The sequence below is a fragment of the Gorilla gorilla genome, chromosome 18 (assembly GCF_029281585.2).
Source record: "Gorilla gorilla gorilla isolate KB3781 chromosome 18, NHGRI_mGorGor1-v2.1_pri, whole genome shotgun sequence".
In the NCBI taxonomy this organism is placed as follows: Eukaryota; Metazoa; Chordata; class Mammalia; order Primates; family Hominidae; genus Gorilla; species Gorilla gorilla.
This window is the reverse complement of record NC_073242.2, coordinates 97,508,056-97,527,765: the sequence shown is the minus strand read 5'-3', so window position 1 is coordinate 97,527,765 and position 19,710 is coordinate 97,508,056. Positions and strand designations below refer to the sequence as shown.

At 48.0% G+C, this 19,710-nt stretch overlaps 1 protein-coding gene and 1 non-coding gene across 6 annotated transcripts in view; one reads left to right on the top strand and one right to left on the bottom strand.

Annotated features, from left to right (window-relative positions):
* The window catches only part of SLC7A6 (solute carrier family 7 member 6), a 36,831-nt gene that overhangs the window by 4,969 nt on the left and 12,152 nt on the right, over window positions 1–19,710 (bottom strand). For all 5 annotated transcript variants that reach the window (XR_010131363.1, XM_063699671.1, XM_063699672.1 and 2 more), the window contains 7 exons: window positions 8,940–9,065; window positions 6,274–6,418; window positions 5,478–5,601; window positions 5,149–5,252; window positions 2,021–2,117; window positions 318–467; window positions 21–204 (listed from right to left, as the gene is read on the bottom strand). Coding sequence is in view for 4 of the 5 variants with exons in the window: in XM_063699671.1 (XP_063555741.1) it covers window positions 21–204; window positions 318–467; window positions 2,021–2,117; window positions 5,149–5,252; window positions 5,478–5,601; window positions 6,274–6,418; window positions 8,940–9,065 (930 nt within the window). In the remaining variant the exon portion in view is untranslated. The remainder of the gene's footprint in view (window positions 1–20; window positions 205–317; window positions 468–2,020; window positions 2,118–5,148; window positions 5,253–5,477; window positions 5,602–6,273; window positions 6,419–8,939; window positions 9,066–19,710) is intronic.
* Window positions 12,524–12,630, top strand: LOC115931202 (U6 spliceosomal RNA). The gene has a single exon (XR_004067739.1). It is a non-coding gene; the product is annotated as a U6 spliceosomal RNA (small nuclear RNA).

The following is a 19,710-nucleotide window of genomic DNA, read 5'->3' as shown; positions in this document are numbered from 1 at the left end:
TGGGGCGCAGAGAAGCTCACCCAGGACATTCCGAATAAACAATGGCCTCCGGGACTCTGGCAGGTAAACACCCATGAAGTAGAAAGGGACTCCAGAAAGGGCAATCCCGATGCCAATGAGAGAATTAATGGTGTCAGTGAAGAGGGGCACTATCACCAGAAACACGGAGCATATGCAGAACACGATGGGGAAAAACACGCTCAGCTGAAATAGAGGGGGTGAGAGATTAAGTAACGTGGGAAGAGGAAACAGCTCGTGGGCAAGAAGCCACCTTAGGGAGATGGCCCACTCCTCCTAGTCTGCCCAGAGCTGCTGACCTTGAGAGGCCGGGGCCGCTTGGGCTCCTTCCAGCGGAGGTAGAGCTGTCCAACAACAGACAGGCCCACAAAGAACCAGTAGCTGAAGCTGAAGTAGTTGATAAGCTGGAAAACATCCTCCACGATGAGGTAGATGAGTGCCATGGTGCACTGTGGGAAAGGGGTGGGGAGACAGGTGAGCATCGTCACCACCTGCGCCCCCAGGAGACTCCCCCACCCAGCAGTCAGTACTAGATCTGATGCCACTTCACCAGATTACCTCTGGCTCTTTTCATTGACCCCTTGGCATCAGATAGGTCCATTCCTTGATGTACCCTGAGGTACATTAACCCTCAGGGTAGCATCTTTCCCTCTTCTGTTGCAGCCCTTCCTCCACTCAGTGCCTCCCCCTTGTTGCAAGCACTTTAGAAAAAGGCAGACGCTGAGGCCCTCCTCACTTCAGTGCAGCAACCTTAACACGGATTACATGGTGTCCTAGAGAGGGGTTAGACCTGGGTCCCGACTACCTGGCATACAAATGGGGGAAACGCCTTCAGAACCATGTCACTGTCCTCAGGCCTGAGAAATGCTAACTAGCAATTGGATCCCTACCCATCTGGACTAAATAATGTCAATAAATAATGGAATCTAACTCTCTCCCCATGGAAGAATTTTGAGCCAGAGGGAGAAATTGTAGCATTTCAGGCCTCTGAAGTCAGGTGTTGGACCTGGAAACTAGCAAAATGGATCCATCCAGACATATGACAGCATTAGCCTCTGGAACAAAAGAATCCTAGAAGACAAGGATCAGGGCCTAGAGTCCTGGGACAAGGTCAAATGTGTTTAAACTTCAATAATCTTTTCATTACAAATTATCAACAAAGGATTTAAAACCAAATAGCTCATTCTGTGGAGATAAGGGAGAACCCTGTATTAAGAAGAGAAGGCTGGGCGTGGTGGCTTGTGCCTATAATCCCAGCACTTTGGGAGACTGAAGTGGCAGCTCACTGGAGCCCAGGAGCTCAAGACCAGCCTGGGCAACATAGTGAGACCTCATCTCTACAAAAAATAAATTAGCCAGGCCTGGTGGTGTGTGCCTATAGTCAGATAACCTCCTAAATTTATAAATTCAATGCTGGCCCTGTCAAAATATCAAGAGAATTTTTCTCTTACTTTGATGAAATGATAGAAAAGTTCATCAAGACAAATAAACGGATGTGAGAATTGCTAGGAAAATTCCAAGGGCGGGGGGACTAAAGAAGTACCCTTGGTCCCTCTTTAGTTTTCAGATAGTCAGTATAAAGCTAAACTAAGGAGACTTGGTGCTGATGGGGAGGATTAGTTGAGATGGCACATTTAAGGGGCATACAATAATGGCACATATTAAGGACCCTAAAAAAATTAGCTATTAATTTTCTGTGATAAAAGTTTGAAAACTGGGAAAATGGATTGAGTAAGCGATATTGGTATAGCTGGCTGCCATTTGAGAAAAAATTAAGTGAATCCCCACCTTTCTCAATACTATGCTATAATATAAATTCCAGATTAATCCAAAATTAAACGTAATAAAACCATAAAAGAATTAAATGACAACAAAAAATGAACTGTTTTTCGCATCTTAGAGTAAGGCCTTTCTCAGGGTCCCTCTTATTTAACAACTTAGCACAAATCAGAAGGAGCAATGCACAGATCCACCCGAGCCCCGTGGTCCCAGCAAAGCTTACATTGAACAGTAAAGCAGGGATAGGTGTAAAACGCTCAATGTGGATCATGGACAGAAGGTCCGGTAGGTGGCCCTCCCGGGAGCCCACGAAGAACAACCTAGAAGGATGAGAAATGTGTCAGCAGGATCCTTTACTCCTTTTACTCAGCCATACGGCCACACTCCTCACTTGGACAAACTCAGCTCAGAGCCCCAGAGGAAAGCAGGATGCAGCCTCCCAGGAGCATCCCAGGTCCTTAGTGCATCACCAGTCCAACCTCCCTGCTCCCCCCTTCCCTACAGATTTTCCCTCCCTCTTCATCCCCGGGCACCTCACCACTACCCAGATGCCCCACCCACCATCACCCAGATACCCCCTCTTCTCTCAGCCACAGATACCTCACCAACATCCAACAGATGCCTCACCCTGCTGTCACCCACTAACAGACTCACCCAATCCATGCCAGATTCATAGCTAACATAATAGCTTTTAAAGGGCAGCCAGATTTCTGTTCATGCCCTCCATATATTTTCCCTGAGCTGATGTAAGGCAAGACTGAGGGTCAGAGAGACAACCCAGGCTTCCTTTCTACACCTAAAGAGCTCTACCGACTGGGAAAAAGACTGGCACAGCGGCCAGGCGTGGTGGCTCATGCCTATAATCCCAGCACTTTGGGAAGCCGAGGCAGGTGGATCACCTGAGGTCGGGAGTTTGAGACCAGCCTGACCAACATGGATAAACCCTGTCTCTACTAATACAAAATTAGCCGGGCGCGATAGCACACGCCTGTAATCCCAGCTACTCGGGAGGCTGAGGCAGGAGAATCACTTGAATCCGGGAGGCGGAGGTTGCAGTGAGCCGAGATCGCACCATTGCACTCCAGCCTGGGCAACAAGAGTAAAACTCCATCTCAAAAACAAACAAAAAAAGACTGGCACAGAAATGAACTGTCCCCAGCATGGTCAGCATCACCTTGGAGTACACGACACTCACTCGCTAGGCTTGAGGCTTGTGCCAAAATGCTTTGCAAGAGAAGAGATGCAAAGAAGAGTTTCCAGAAGCAAGTCGGTAGGTGGAAAAAACGAGCATGTGCATAGGCAAAATGTGTGGAGGTATGAAAGAGCGTGTGGCCTCTTTGGAGGTTGATGTAGAATGCCTAGAGCCCCAGGACAAGCTGTGTGAGAAGAGGGTGCTGGGAAGAACCTGCATACAAGGCCACACTGTGGAGTCTGAACACACACAGTCAGCTGTGGCTTTGAGGTAAGGGCCTGACGGGATTTGACACCAGACTGGAGAGCAAACTAGAGCAGGGGGAGGCTAGGGTGTCAGGGAAAGGCTAGACAAGAAGTCCATCTATCACAACTAGGCTGAGCAGAGGGAAGGTGACACTACTTTTTTTATTTTTAAGATGGAGTCTCGCTCTGTAGCCCAGGCTGGAGTTCAATGGCGCGATCTCGGCTCACTGCAACCTCCGCCTCCTGGGTTCAGGCAATTCTCCTGCCTCACCCTCCCGAGTGGCTGGGACTACAAGCACGTGCCACCATGCCCAGCTAATTTTTCTTTTTTTGTATTTTTAGTAGAGACAGGGTTTCACCATATTGGTCAGGCTGGTCTCGAACTCCTGACCTAAGGTGATCTTCTCGCCTAAGCCTCCCAAAGTGCTGGGATTACAGATGTGAGCCCCACGCCCAGCTGGACACTATGTTCTTTTACAAGGCCTTGACTTCTCTAATTCTTTGCTTGCCCCAGGGAGGCACAATACATGGACTGGTGTGTGAAAACCAGTAAAAAGAATGAACGGGACAAAACTCTCTTTTATTTTTCATGCTTCTGTGTGTTCACATGGCAAATATTTATTGGATGACTATTATACCCCCGGCCCTGGGGACAACACCAGTTATAGGGTGAGTGGAAGAGAAATCAGGAAAGAAACTTTCTTCTCAGGTATCTTATGTCATAGAAGCCATGGGAATTGTTTCAAAATTGGAAAGTGGTCAGCATCACTTGCTTCAGAGGTCCAATAGGATGAGGACTAAAGACAGGCTAAGAAAGAGATCGCCTTAATAAGAATATTTTTCAGGTAGTAGAAGCCAAACTTAACCGATGGGAAAATGAATGAAAGTTGAAGCCCAGACTGCTGTCTCACAAGTGCATCAAGGGCCAGGTATGGTGGCGCACGCCTTTAATCCCAGCTACTCGGGAGGCTAAGGTGGGAGGATCACTTGAGACCAGGAGTTTGAGACCAGCCTGGGCAACATAGTGAGACCCCAATCTCTAAAAAAAATTAATTTAAAAATAAAAAGTAGTACATCCAGTAAGTGGGAAGAGGAGAGATGCGAAACACTATTTGGTGTCTCTCCTAAGTGGAGAGGAGAGAAGCTATTGGAGAGCTGGCTCCAAGTGAGCACCCACCAAAGAGAAGGGCCAACTGATGGAGCAAACTGCTGAAGAAGAGGGGAAGTGCTGGAACCCCGAGCCCAAGTAGCAGAGTCTGCCAGGAAAGGCACACCTGCTCCTTCCTCTGCAACAACAGGAAGGACCAGCACGCTTATTGATGTCTGCACAGAGGAGATCAGGAGACCTGATGGCCTCGGCATTTTCTGGGAAGTGAGGGGGAAAGTCTTTCTGTACATAGCACCAATACCTGGTACACAGCAAGTGCTGTTATCATTTACTGAAGGAATGAATCCTGGGGCTACAGCATAACCCACAAGGAGCCTAGAATCTGGTCCCTGCCCAAGTCACCACTCCAAGCTGTTGCCTTTCTCCCCTATACCTTTCATCAATCTGTCCTCATCTCAGATGGAAACATGAGCTACCAGCACACAAAACATCAGCTACCAGCACATAAACATGAGCTACCAGCACACAAAATATGAGCTACCAGCACATAAATATGAGCTATCAACACATAACATGAGCTATCAGCACACAATCTGTCCTCATCTCAGATGGAAACATGAGCTACCAGCATACAAATGTGCTACTTGCACAAAGGCAAGTACATGCCCACATACCAAACACACACACACACATACACACACACACCCTATATGCCCATGAGAAGGAGGGAAAAAAGGAACTCTTATGCCTAAGCCCCAGAGAATAAAATATTGTGGTCTATTATCAGTGACACAGAGACATGGTACCTTGATGAAGCAAAGATGGATGCATTGAGGCCCCCAAAGCAGGACAGGGCAACAGCAATGGGGATGGTCCAGCTGAACATGCCAAACGTCTGGTCAGCAAATGTCTGGGGGCAGGGCACAGAAAAGGCACTTAAACACACAGGGTTTCATAATCCTCCTGCATCTATGATCTCGGAACAAATGCAATCACTGCTAAGCAGCCCACCCTCTGGCCTAGACTCATGACCTCATCCTGCAGAGCTGAGGAGGGTGCAGTAAGACAGACTGAGCTGTGCAGGGTGGCTCAGTATCAGGAGATGATGAACAAATGGGGATCCCAAGAGACTCACCACAGCCACAGCATCACTGCTAAGGACATCTGAAATGTTCAGCACTGTGTAATAGGCCACATTGGTCAGGATGTAGATGAGCGTCACAATTGGCATAGAAATCCCAATGGCCAAGGGCAAATTTCTGTCAGGACAAGTGAGAAAGGACTACCTAGAACCAACCTCTCCTTGGGAACAAAGTTTATCAAGTCTCCACTGGGATTTTCCTAACATTTAACAGTCCACTAGCCTCCAAGTCTTTGAGGCAGGCTCACCTTCCCCTTGACCCTGGGTTCTTTCTATTGAGAAAGACCCAACTTTCTCTGTGAAGATAGCTCATGATCAATATTTAATCTTTGCCACAGTAGGACCAATGGGTCCTACTGGGTTTCATAATCCTCCTGCATCTGTGATCTCAGAGGAACAGTGCAAGGAACAGTGTCCTGGGGACTAGATGCCAGGCTGGGGACCCAGTGGCCAGAATAAGTTTTGGTTCTGCGGGCTGTAGTGTCAGCACCAGAGTCCGAGGTCCTAATTCCTTTGCCCCAGCTGGGCCTGCTGCTCCCCACTGAAGGCCCTCTCCTCTAGGAAGGACCCTGTGTATCCTCCAGTGCGAACATGAGGACGGGGAGCCGAAGGCTTTCCTACCTTCATTCACTCCCATTCTAGCCCTCAGCCCCTCCTAGCTGGAGAAGGGGGAGTAGGGAGAAGAGGGGAGGAGAGTCGGAGGGAGGAGGAGAAGGATGAGGGCAGGCACGCCCACTATCAGCAGGAGTTCCAGCCAAGCTGGGGAGTGAGAGTGTGATCCCACCTTTACCTTTCTGGGTTTTTGATTTCTTCTGTTACAAAATTAAGGGTGTCCCAACCTGAGTAAGAGAAGAGGGCAGAGTAGAGGGCAAGAGAAAGGTTTCCCATGTCCCAGGAGGAACCCTCAAAGGCGTCCTGAAAGTGCTCAGAGTGTCCTGTGGGGGCAAAGGCAGGTGAGGGGTTCAGAGAGAAGGAACAGGCCAAAGGAGAAAGGAAGAGGAGATGGGAGGTGTAAGAGAAAGATACGAAAGGAGAATAGGAAAGAGGAAGGGAAGATGAAAAAAAGGAATGGGGAGGAACAAGAAAGAAAAAACAAGAAGGTAGGGGAAAGAAAAAAAAACATAATTTAACACCAAAAGATCAACAACCACTAGCTCCCTACACTTCACCACCCCACCCACTTCCTCAGGAAAGCTCACATTCCTTTAATAAAACTAGACAATAAAAAACCAAAGACATTCTTGGCTGCCCTCTGATGTGACAATACTTCTTCCAAAACCCTAAAGAATTTCCATTTCCTGCAAATGATCTCACAGCAAGCCCCAGCTCTTCTACTTATTTATGTCAAGAACCCCATTTCACATGAAGGAGTCATTTTTCATTGAAAATTAGACCTTCCTGTGAACTACCTCTCTTGGACCAGACTACTGCACAATTTGGTCAATGGGTTTATCAGCCTCATGGGAAGGACTCTATGCTGCTCTACTTGCGGTAGCTATGGTTGCATGGGGGAGATGACATGCTATAGAGGAACTGAGACCTTATCTTTCACTAGGCCTGAGCCACCCCCACCCTTTGGGGAGCCAGCCCAGCCTGTCATTCTCCTCAGAGGCCTCAGAGACTGCAGACACAAAAGCCCAGGGGACAGCACCCAGCTACCCAGGACAGAGACCCTCTGGACATACTGGGGTCTTTAACAAGACCCAGACTTCTAAGGAACCCCATTGTCACACCCTGAAGAAAGCCTAGACCCAGCTGTCATGTGGTAAAAAGAGCTGGCTATGCAGCAAGAGAAGAGAAAATAGAGACCCCTGTCCTCAGGGGTGTCCATCCTCATACACAGCAGTGGTTCCCTAAGGAACATATCTTCAGGGGAGGATTACTCAAAACCCAATTTGACCCCAGGATGCTCCTGAGCCTCCAGGGACATCCACGTGGCTAGCTCTACTAACTTGATATAAGTACACAGGCTAGACCAGCAGTCTAAGAATCAACAAGGGCAATTCTTTTTTTCTTTTTCTTTTTCTGTTTTTTGAGACAGAGTTTCGTTCTTGTTGCCCAGGCTGGAGTGCAATGGCAAGATCTTGGCTCACTGCAACCTCTGTCTCCCAGTTTCAGGCGATTCTCCTGCCTCAGCCTCCCGAGTAGCTGGGATTAGAGGCACCCACCACCACCCCCGGCTAATTTTTTGTATTTTTAGTAGAGACAGGGTTTCTCCATGTTGGCCAGGCTGGTCTCAAACTCCTGACCTCAGGTGATCCATCTGCCTCAGCCTCCCAGCCTCCCAGAGTGCTGAGATTACAGGCATGAGCCACCGCGCCCAGCCCAACAAGGGCAATTCTTTTTTTTTTTTTTTTTTTTTTTGAGATGGAATCTTGCTCTGTCACCTAGGCTGGAGGGCAGTGGCACAATCTCGGCTTACTGCAACTTCCGCCTCCTGTTTTCAAGCCATTCTCCTGCCTCAGCCTCCTAAGTAGCTGGGATTACAGGCGCGCACCACCATGCCCAGCCAATTTTTGTATTTTTGGTAGAGACAGGGTTTCTCCATGTTGGTCAGGCTGGTCTCGAATTCCTGACCTGCTGATTCGCCCACCTCAGCCTCCCAAAGTGTTGGGATTACAGGCGTGAGCCACCGTGCCGGGCCAAGGGCAATTCTTAAAAGTATAGCTTTTTAGACTCCAAACCAACCAGAATGTGATCCAATAGATTTGAGATTAGGGTCTCAGCTCCCCGGGTGACTGTACACAGCCACATTTAGGGACTGATGACCTAGAGAACTGGGCTGTGAAATGATTGAGATATCTGTGGCTAAAGACACCTGAAGACCTCTCTAGGGCTCATGAGATCTTGGTAGGCCTGTTACCCTCACTGCCAGTCCTCTCTGATCCAGGAATGAAAAGCTTTCTAAAGCCAACATTTAGGAAAGACACTGCCAATTTCACAATATTTTAATATTTTTCTGAGAGCTGACTTGGGGAGGGATTGCTGAATACAAGTCCAGATGAAAAGTAAAGGCTGCAAAATAACCACCCATTTCCATACCCCACTTCCAGCTCCATATACCCTGCCACCTGTCTCAAGGAGGGCCCAGTCTTCCTACTTGTAGCTTGGCAGTCACAGACCACAAACAGGAGCCACTCTATCCCCACAGATTACTTTTATGACCCAATCATGACCCAAGCTTCAGGAGCTCCTAGGCCCTTGGCTGGCTTCCTGCAATGCTCCCAGCCTCCACCAAAGGAAACCAGCCCTGAGGGACAGGCTGACTCATGTCCACTTGGCCAAGCCAGCCTGGCCCAAAAAGCCCAGAAAGAAATCTACTCCCATCTCTTGCACTCACTGACACATGCTAGCATGTACATAGAAACAGCTGAGCAGTGAAGCTAACAGAGTCCCCATGTTCTCCTCAGGGAATCCAGAGGAACTGTTGGTGGTACCCCCCTTCCCACCACTTACCCTGGCACAGTTTAACAAGGCCCATGACAATGATGGCAATGAGCGCTACGACCTTGGCGTAAGTGAACGTGTCCTGCACACGTGTGCCCCACTTGACATAGGCACAGTTCACAAATGTCAGCAGACCTAGGAGGAAAACCACAAAGTCACCGGCAGGCTTGAGTTGAGGGCACAGGGGCCCAACCCCTCTTTACAGAGAGCACTCTTTCTGCCCTTCCTGCCTAAGGCAAAGGGGCCAATGGACCTGTCAGAACAAGGCGAACTGGCAAGCGAGGGGACACCCTGCACCCGCCCCAGCTGACAGCACACAGGCACTTCCATCACTACTGGTGCTCAAGGATATGAAGGCATGCGTGAACACATACTTATACATTCTGATGGCCAGCACCATTTCTGGGAATTCCCCCCAGGCCCAGGGATGGGTGATTTCACCCACTCTTTCCCACCCAGACTCCCAAGGTTCCAAACCACAGGAGACACAAGACCTCTTCATGGCCAAAAGAAACTCATCAGTAAGTGAGGTAAATTTGAATGCAGATGGCAGGTTACCTAAGAAATTAGAGAGACAGTGTTTTGCATTAAGTGTAAAAGTGAGGCCAGGTGCAGTGGCTCACACCTGTAATCCCAGCACTTTGGGAAACTGAGGCAGATGGATCACGTGAGCCCAGGAGTTAGAGACCAGCCTGGGCAACATGGAGAAACCCTGTCCCTACAAAAAATACAAAAATTAGCTGGGCGTGGTGGTGCACACCTGTAGTCCCAGCTACTCAGGAGGCTGAGGAGGGAGGGTCGCTTGAGCCTAGGAGGTTGAGGCAGCAGTGAGCCGTGCACTCCAGCCTGATGACAGAGTAAGACCTCGTCTCAAAAAAAAAAAAAAAAAAAAAGAGAAAAAGAAAAGTCTGTTATATGCCTGACAATTTCACATACACCTCTCCATCAATTCTCACGACTCCAAAATACAGATATTCCTATTCCCATTTTATGGATGAGGAAACTGAGGTGAGAGAAGCTAACTACCATTTCTAAGTTCACATTCCCAAGCCCACTGATCGCTTCCACCCTCATTCCTACCCATACCTCCCAATTCTCAATGAAGTCCATGGAGAAGCGCACCCACTCGAGTACTCCCTAGGCTCACGTGGCCTTAAGTTCTAGCTCCTCACACACCTCAGTGACATCTGGGCCCTGTGCTGAGCCCCGGCACTTTGCTCCTGCTAAACAATGACTGATCCATGGGGACGACATAAGAGCAATATCCAGCAGGAAGGAACGCAGTGACATCTGTGAGTACTGCCTCTAGCATCCAAAAATAGAACTTTTATGTGCACCTCAAATCTTACTACAAAATCTTTTGGGCCCATTCTCTAGGCCAACTCCACTTACTCCTACCCACTTTGCACTCTCTCCTTCAGCCAGACTCTCTCTCTTATTCGTACCGTACACACACATAAAAAGAAATGTCCTCCCCTCCTCTTCCTGCCATAGCCAACAGCAACTCCCACTTTCAAGGTCTAGTTCAGCCCCCACTTCCTCTTCCTCTGTAAAACCTTCTCTGAATACACCACCCAGCCCCTCTCTGAGCTCTTTCTCTCCTGAACCACATGGCATTCCTGCTTCTTAGCACAGGTTAGTGTCTATGCTATCATCATGTAGACACCTGTCTCAAGTCTCTCCCTCAGGTGATTGGGTCATGCTTCTCCCAAGATCACAAATTCTCAGAAGGTAACAGCAGTATATCATTTTATTTTCTTTCTTTCCTTCTTTTTTTTTTTTTTTTTTTTTTTTTTTGAGACAGGGTCTTGCTCTGTCACCCAGGCTGGAGTGGGTGCGATCACAGCTCACTGCAGCCTCGATGTCCAGGGCTCAAGTGATCTTCCCACCTCAACCTCCTATTAGCTGGGACCACAGGTGCACACCACCACACCCAGCTAATTAAAAAAAAAATTATTTTGTAGAGACAGGGGTCTTGCTGTGTTGTCCAGGCTGGTCTGGAACTCCTGGGCTCAAGCAATCCTCCTGCCTCAGCCTCCCATATTAGGATTACAGGCATGAGCCACTATGCCTGGCCATGTTGTTTTCTTAAGCTCATCGCCAAGCAAAGAGGGGCACTGATAAACCCTGGTTGGAACCAAGGTGGGAAGATTTTCACTCTAACTTCCAATTCCCTGGAGCAAGGCAAATTGTCAGAAAGTTGGATATTCTTCCATTCAAATGGAGAGAAGTGCCTATGGCCAGCCTGTGAAAATGAACACAGGTGGCAGGTGCCAGGCTCAATGGCTTCAAAGAGCTTTCACTCAGTACACTGGCCAGTAACACAGGTGCTTACTAGTCAATCATGATGTGGGAGTAGGGGGACAGTGGTCAAATGGGAGGGGAGAAGCAGCCCAAAGAAATGTGTGCTGCTGGCAGGTCTTCCCAGGGACCTACCCTGATGATCAAAGCTACCTGTATGGGGTTAAGCCTCAATCAGCTAACATAAGGATTACCTAGTTAATAGGTACCAGTAATCCATAGGCCCCTACACAGTACAGTAGCCATGTTTTGAAGTACCTGCCCAGCTCCTTCTTGGGAATTGCTCCCCCTTCCCTATCATGACTGATGGAGCCAGACACTGGACCCAAGTTGAGCCTGTTACATTGCCTCTCCCAGAAACACAGAGTTGGAATACCAAGAAACTGAATCTAACAGTAATGGGCAGAAGGGTCAGGAGCTACAGCAAGTCGAAGTCACATACAAGCCCTTAGTAACAAAGGGACAGAAACCATAAGTAAATAGAGGAAGGAAGCAGAACACAAAAAGAAGCAGAAGTGGGAGGGCATGCAGCTTAGACAAAAAGACAGACAGGGGGCCGGGGCAGCGGTGCACACCTGGAGTCCCAACTGTGTGGGAGGCTGAGGTGGGAGAACTGCTGAACCCAGGAGTCCGGGCCTATAGGGGCCTATAGTGCACTGTAATAGCATCTGTGAATAGTCACTGCACTCCAGCCAGGGCAACAGAGTGAGAACTTGTCTCTAAAAAAAAAAAAAAAAAAAAAAAAAAAAAAAAAGAGAAAATACACAGAAGAGACAGAGGGGTGAGAGATAAGAGACAAGGAGGCAGAGACAGAAGAGGATAAAAGGAGAGAAACACAAAAAGGTGGAAATAAACATGGAGAAAGAGACTGTCTGACAATATCCTGGCAGTGCTAACTGTGCTTCTGGTTTGCAGCTCCAAGGGGAAGAGAAGCTGATACACTCCTCAGACCCACTAACTGACACTGGGTCTCACTTCTGATCCTTCTCCTTCCTTCTATCCTGCCATAAATGTCCTACAGGTTTGGTCCTCTCTGTGCACAGGTAAATATTACACACAGTGGAAATTCAACTACGTGCTAAACTAATGAATAAAGAAGGCTGCTTGTGGAAATGCCTGCAGAGTCCATTCCAATAGACCAGCTGGAAGGATACAAAAGCACCTGGTCAGGGTGGCTCCTCTGGGGAGAAAGACTAAAGCTGTGGGGAGGGAAGGAGACTTTTTCCACTCTGTGGTTTACCATGGTTTACCGTGAACATACGCCTCTTTCTAGATAAAAATAAAAATAGTTCGTGCTCACTTCAGCAGCACATATACTAAAATTGGAACGACGCAAAGAAGATTAGCATGGCCCCTGAAAATTTTTAAAAGAATTTGTTTAAAAATAAAAATAGTTCATTAGCAACAATGTAGCACCAGAAGGCAGAGCCAGGGTAGTGTGAAGCTAGGAGGCACCTAGGGCACAAAATTTAAGGAGGCACTCACTCTCAGGGGACCACATGCCGGAACCTGAGAGTGAGTACGCCCTTCAACGCTGACCCCAGGCACCTCGCTTGCCTAACCCTACTATCAGCCCTGCCAGAGAACAGAGAGCTCCTAGAACAGTCTGTCAAGCAGAAGCCAAGTCCCTTGACTATTCTCCTGATTCTAATTAAGAAACAAAATTTCACCATCTGATCCTTACTCCTCTATTGCTTCCCAGAACTCCCAGCCCCCCTAGCTTACCATAAACTATCAAACAAAGTCAACAACTGGGCCTTAAAGCCAGATGCTAAGATTCAGCTACCACGATTAAAACATCCAAGCCTTCCCTCTTCTCCTGATCTCATTTCCTTGCTGGACAAGCCTGCACCAATGAGCGTGGGACCCATGTGAGGGTCTTCAAGGCTCTCTGGGAGCTTATTGCTGAGAAAGGAGTACTCAAATGGCAGATCCGGACTGAAAGCCAAAGCAGAAACAAATCCCCAAAGTCTCTGTGGCAGACATGGCTAGTTATGTTCCTCTATCTGTTCTTCCCTTTTTCCTTCGTAATAGAAATTTTAGCTGAAGGCATGGCTGTCCAAAATAAAGCTGACATTGCCCAGCCTCTCCTGCAGGTAGGTATGGCTGTGCAACCAGGTTTTCTCCTGGGATGTATGCAAATATTTCATATAAGACCTCAGAAAGTGTCTTTAAATGGGGGAGGCAGTGTCTTTGTCCTTCTTGTCAGTTACAGTGCAGACATGACAGCTAGAGCTTCAATAACCATCCTGGACCACCAGCTAGAAGTCACAGGCTGAGGATGGCAGGAAGACAGAAGGAATAAACCTGGCTCCCTGAAGAACTGAAGTCATCCAAACCACACTGCCTCCTTTTAACATGTGAGAGAAACAAACATCAACATGTTTGAGCCATGCTGCTAAAGGTTTTCTGTTGTCTGAAACCCAAGTTAATAGTGAATAACATATGCACCCTCTCGCAGAACTGTGCCTTTCATACTCTCTTTCTGATGAGGAGATTGCCTGGCAATCTGAAGCTGTACTCCCAGCTACGTTGACAGTAGTCACAACTCTCTTTTCCCACAGGCAACAGAGAGCGGAGGGAAACCTTCCAATTCCTCCCAGACAGGCTGAATGTTATAAAGGGGCATTCAAGGACAAAGGAGTGCAACCGTAAACAAAAAATAACAACAAAAATGTGGAAGAAAGGTCGGGCGCAGTGGCTCACACCTGTAATGCCAGCACTTTGGGAGGCCGAGGCGGGCAAATCACAAGGTCAAGGGTTTGAGACTAGCCTGGCTAGTATGGTGAAACCCCGTCTCTACTAAAAATACAAAATAATTAGCTGGGCATAGTGGCATATGCCTGTAGTCCCAGCTAATCAGCAGGCTGAGGCAGAAGAATCACTTGAACCCGGGAGGCAGAGGTTGCAATGAGCCAAGATCACGCCACTGGACTCCAGCCTGGGCAACAGAGTGAGACTCCATCTAAAAAAAAAAAAAATGTGGAAGGAAGAAAGACAGGGTAGGGAGGGGACAACTACAAGACATTCAGGAGTGAAATGCTCTCCAACACTCCAGGGGAGGTAAACCCTTCCAAATGGGGATCCCAGAATCAGTGGCTACCTCCTGGGATGTATATAAATATGTAATGTATGTGTCTTTTTTTAAAGTATCCTTGTTTTTTTGTGGTTTTTTGTTTTATTTTGTTTTTTAAGAGACGAGTTCTTGCTATGTTGCCCAGGCTGGTCAGGAACTCCTGGGCTCAAGTGATCCTCCTGCCTTGGCCTCCCAAACTGCTGAGATTACAGGCATGAGCCACTGAGCCTGGCCAGTGTCTTTATTTTTAATTACACAAATACATTTAGTCCCATTATGAAAGCATTCGAACTATATATAGGGTTGGAGTCTTGAAACAACTGTGATCAAGACCCAGTCCTCCCTAGCCCCGTATCACTCTCAGAACAAGAAAGCTGTCTGTCCATAGCAACTAGCCAAAATGAGGAGCGTATCTTTTCTACTGAGAACTCTGACCACGCCTGGGTCCAAGAGAGCAGGAAAGCATGGAAACGATGGATACTACTCAGGGATCATACAGTGTTTCTTCTTCCCTCCAGTCTCATCCTTCCCAGTCTCCCTCCTTCTCTTCCTCCTGCTCACTGTCACCCTTGCCAAACAAACTCAGGGGGAATGGAGTCTCAGCTGTGAGCAGGCGCTGGGCTTTGATGCTGCTGTGTCAGCAATGAACTACTTCCATGTTGAAATCTTCAAAGCAAATACTTTCCATTGATGTGTATAAGCCTACACAAGAGGGAGGATCCCGAGGTCAAAGCCCACAAAGCTAAATGGGCTGACAACACCCAAGGCAGAAACATCACCCTTCTGCAGTCAAATCAAGTACTCTTATAATACTGGGCACCTGGGTTACTGTGAATCCTGCTGGTCACCTAGGCAAAGAGGAGACCCTATGTACCTACCTCAAGAACCAACATTTCTCCCCATTAGTCCCACAAGTGAGTATGAGCCCCTAAACTTACTGAGTTCAGTCAGCAGCCTGTGGCCCTGCCTCACCACGTAAGATTCCAAAACCCCAGAACACATATGAACAGAGTGCACCCTTAAGACAGAGTTTCTCAACCTCAGCACTATTGACATTTTAGGCCAAGTAAGTCTTTATTGTGAGAAGCTGTTCTGTGCATGGTGGTATGTTCAGCAGCACCCCTGACCTCTACCATTAGAAGCAAAAAGCACCCCCTCCCAGGAGTTGTGACAACCAAAAGTGTCTCCAGATATTGCTAAATGTCTCCTGGAAGATAAACTCCCCTCTGGCTGAGAACCACTGTTCTAGGATAATTAGTAGGTAAAATAAAATAGCCTGAAATCTGCAAAAAGCTGCTTGGATCTCCTTGCCAGTATAACCTGGGAAGGGGATGGGGTACAGCCAGAAAGCCAGGATCTGAAAGTGCAGTGCCTTCAGAGGCCAGGAAAGTAATATGAGTGAGCAAAGGCAAGAAAGTCTGGGTATAATACAAGAAGTGGAGGACTACAGTGGACTGGGGAGTCCATACTCCATTTAAAAGGAGCCACAGCCGGCCGGGCGCCGTGGGTCACGCCTATAATCCCGGCACTTTGGGAGGCCGAGGTGGGCGGATCACGAGGTCAGGACATCGAGACCATCCTGGCTAACATGGTGAAACCCCGTCTCCACTAAAAATACAAAAAATTAGCCAGGCGTGGTGGCAGGCACCTGTTGTCCCAGCACTCAGGAGGCTGACGCAGGAGAATGGCGTGGAACCTGGGAGGCGGAGCTTGCAGTGAGCCGAGATCGCGCCACTGCACTCCAGCCTGGGTGACAGAGCGAGACTCCGTCTCAAAAAAAAAAAAAAAAAAAAAAAAGGAGCCATAGCCCTCCACAGAGGCTCACGCCTGTAATCCCAACACTTGGAGAGGCTGAGGCAGGAGCGTCACTTGAGCCAGGAGTTTGAGACCAGCCTGGGCAACATAGGGATACTCCTTTTAAATAAACAAAAAAAAAAAATTTTTTTTTAAAGGAGCTACGACTACTGAAATCCAGCTTATTTTATCGGGCAGGAATTTGGGTCCAATGATGCCCGAACTTTTGATTTTTCAAGAGAAAAGGCAAGTCCTGATTTTCAAATGTTGGCAACTAATTCAAAATTATTTACAACACCACAAACCAAACAAATCTATCTCTGGGGCCCAAGTCTGGCTCACGGGCCACCAGCTGGCAGCCTCTGCCCTAGAGTTGGTTATATACAGACTTCCTGGGCCCTCCCTTCTAGGATGGAAGTGTCTAGAATGGCGTGGCTATAACTTGTTTAGGCAGTCTCCCAACCGACAAGCCAGACCCCTGTCATGCCTCAATTTCAAGACCAACTTAATTCTCCCATCCTACTGAAGTCTTACCCTAGATTGAGTGCAGACCTTTCGTTTCTTTCCCCCTAAATAACCTAATTGGTTTCGTGCAATTTATGTCTCCTGAAACCACATTGTTCCCACTGCCGCCTCTACTCAAGGAGACTCAGCATATCCTAGCTCTGTTGAAAGCCTGATACTGCAACCTAAGTTCCAAGAAGGGAAGTAAGCTGAACCCTAAAGCCTACCCTAGTCGGAAGAGAATATGGTTTTATGACTTGGCCATTACTATGACAAGCAAGTTCTTGCCCTCAGGCCTAGATTCTGGAAAAGCCAGTGCTTCTAGGATAGAAAGCCTGCAGGAATTCAGATCCCGAGGAATCTGGATGAAAGTACATGTTGAATGAAAGAGGCTGGCGGGCCCACACTTACAGGCTCACACCTACGATCCCAGCACTCTGGGAGGCCAAGGTGGGCAGATCACTTGAGCTCAGGAGTTCGAGACCAGTGTGGCCAATATGGTAAAACCGCATCTCTACTAAAAATATAAAAATTAGCCAGGCATGGTAGCTTGCACCTGTAATCCCAGCTACTTGGGAGGCTGAGGCAGGAGAATCACTTGAATCTGGGAGGTGGAGGTTGCAGTGAGCCAAGATTGAGCCACTGCCCTCCAGCCTGGGCAACAAAGCAAGACTCTGTCTCAAAAAATAAAAATAAAAGAGAAAATCGAGGCAGCAATTAGTTAACTCCCCAAGATCAACAGTTGGTCAATGATAAAGCTGAAAATTAAATCCAGTCTGGCATGGAGGCCTGCAATCCTAACCACTATACTATACTGCCTGGAGATTGCTTATGTATCTTCAACCATGTTTTCTAAGAGTATTTGATGAAAGAGATTAAATATGAAATTTTTTTTGAGACAAAGTCTCACTCTGTCACCTAGGCTGGAGTGCAGTGGCATGATCATAGCTCACTGCAACCTTGAATTTCTGGGCTCAAGGGATCCTCCCTCCTCAGGCTCCCGAGTAGCTAGGATTACAGATGCACACCACTGCCACTGCCACCATGCCTGGCTAATTATTTTTTTTTTAGAGGTGGGGTCTTGCTTTGTTGCCCAGGCTGGTCTCAAACTCCTGTGCTCAAGTGATCCTCCCTCCTCAGCCTCCCAAAGTGCTGGAATTACAAAAGGCATGAGCTCCATGCCCAGCCAATATTAATTTTTTTTTTTAATTTTATAAAGCAGTCAGCCGCCCCGTCCGGGAGGGAGGTGGGGGGCGCCTCCGCCCGGCAGCCGCCCTGTCCGGGAGGTGGGGGGCGCCTCTGCCCAGCCGCCACCCCTTCTGGGAGGTGTACCCAACAGCTCATTGAGAGCGGGCCATGATGACGATGGCGGTTTTGTCGAATAGAAAAGGGGGAAATGTGAGGAAAAGATAGAGAAATCAGATTGTTGCTGTGTCTGTGTAGAAAGAAGTAGACATAGGAGACTCCATTTTGTTCTGTACTAAGAAAAATTCTTCTGCCTTGGGATGCTGTTGATCTATGACCTTACCCCCAACCCGGTGCTCTCTGAAACATATGCTGTGTCCACTCAGGGTTAAATGGATTAAGGGCGGTGCAAGATGTGCTTTGTTAAACAGATGCTTGAAGGCAGCATGCTCGTTAAGAGTCATCACCACTCCCTAATCTCAAGTACCCAGGGACACAAACACTGCAAAAAAAAAAAAGGCCGCAGGGTCCTCTGCCTAGGAAAACCAGAGACCTTTGTTCACTTGTTTATCTGCTGACCTTCCCTCCACTATTGTCCTATGACCCTGCCAAATCCCCCTCTGCGAGAAACACCCAAGAATGATCAATTAAAAAAAAATAAAAATAAAAAAATTATAAAGCAGTATACAATCTACAAGAAAAGATGACCTCAAAAGGTATTTATGGCTGGGCATGGTGGCTCATGCCTGTAATCCCAGCACTTTGGGAGGCCAAAGCAGGCGGATCACGAGGTCAAGAGATCAAGGTCCTGACCAACATGGTGAAACCCTGTCTGTACTAAAAATACAAAAATTAGCTGGGCATGGTGGTACGCACCTATATTCCCAGCTACTCGGGAGGCTGAGGCAGGAGAATCTCTTGAACCGGGGAGGTGCAGGATGCAGTGAGCCAGAGGTTGCAGTGAGCAGAGATCGAGCCACTGTACTCCAGCCTAGGCGACAGAGCAAGACTCGGTCTCAAAAAAGAAAAATAATAATAATAATAATAATAGGCCAGGCATGGGGGCTCACACCTATAATCCCAGCACTTTGGGAGGCCGGGTGGGCAGATCACCTGAGGTCAGGAGTTCAAGACCAGCCTGACCAACATGGAGAAACCCTGTCTCTACTAAAAATACAAAATTAGCCAGGTGTGGTGGCACATGCCTGAAATCCCAGCTATTCGGGAGGCTCAGTCAGGAGAATCGCTTGAACCCAGGAGGCGGAGGTTGCGATGAGCTGAGATAATGCCATTGCACTCTAGCCTGGGCAGCAAGAGCGAAACTCCATCTCAAAAAAAATTTTTTTTAATTAAAAAATAACACAAGGCTGGGCGCCGTGGCTCACACCTGTAATCCCAGCACTTTGGGAGGCCGAGGCGGGCGGATCACGAGGTCAGGACATCGAGACCATCCTGGCTAACACGGTGAAACCCCGTCTCTACTAAAAATACAAAAAATTAGCCGGGCACGGTGGCGGGCGCCTACTGTAGTCCCGGCTACTCGGGAGGCTGAGGCAGGAGAATGGTGTGAGTCGAGATAGCGCCATTGCATTCCAGCCTGGGCGACAGAGCAAGACTCCGTCTCAAAAAAATAAATAAATAAATAAATAAAAGTACTCTTCTCGACCAGCTTGACCAACATGGTGAAACCCCCTCTCTACTAAAAATACAAAAATTAGCTGGGCGTGGTGGTGGGCACCTGTAATCCTGGCTACTCGGGAGGCTGAGGCAAGAGAATCGTTTGAACCCAGGAGGCAGAGGTTGCAGTGAGCTGAGATCATGCCATTGTACTCCAACCTGGGTGACAGAGCAAGACTCCATCTCAAAAAAAAAAGTACTCTTCTTTTGGTGGTAGATTTTGGATGACTTAAGAGTAATTTA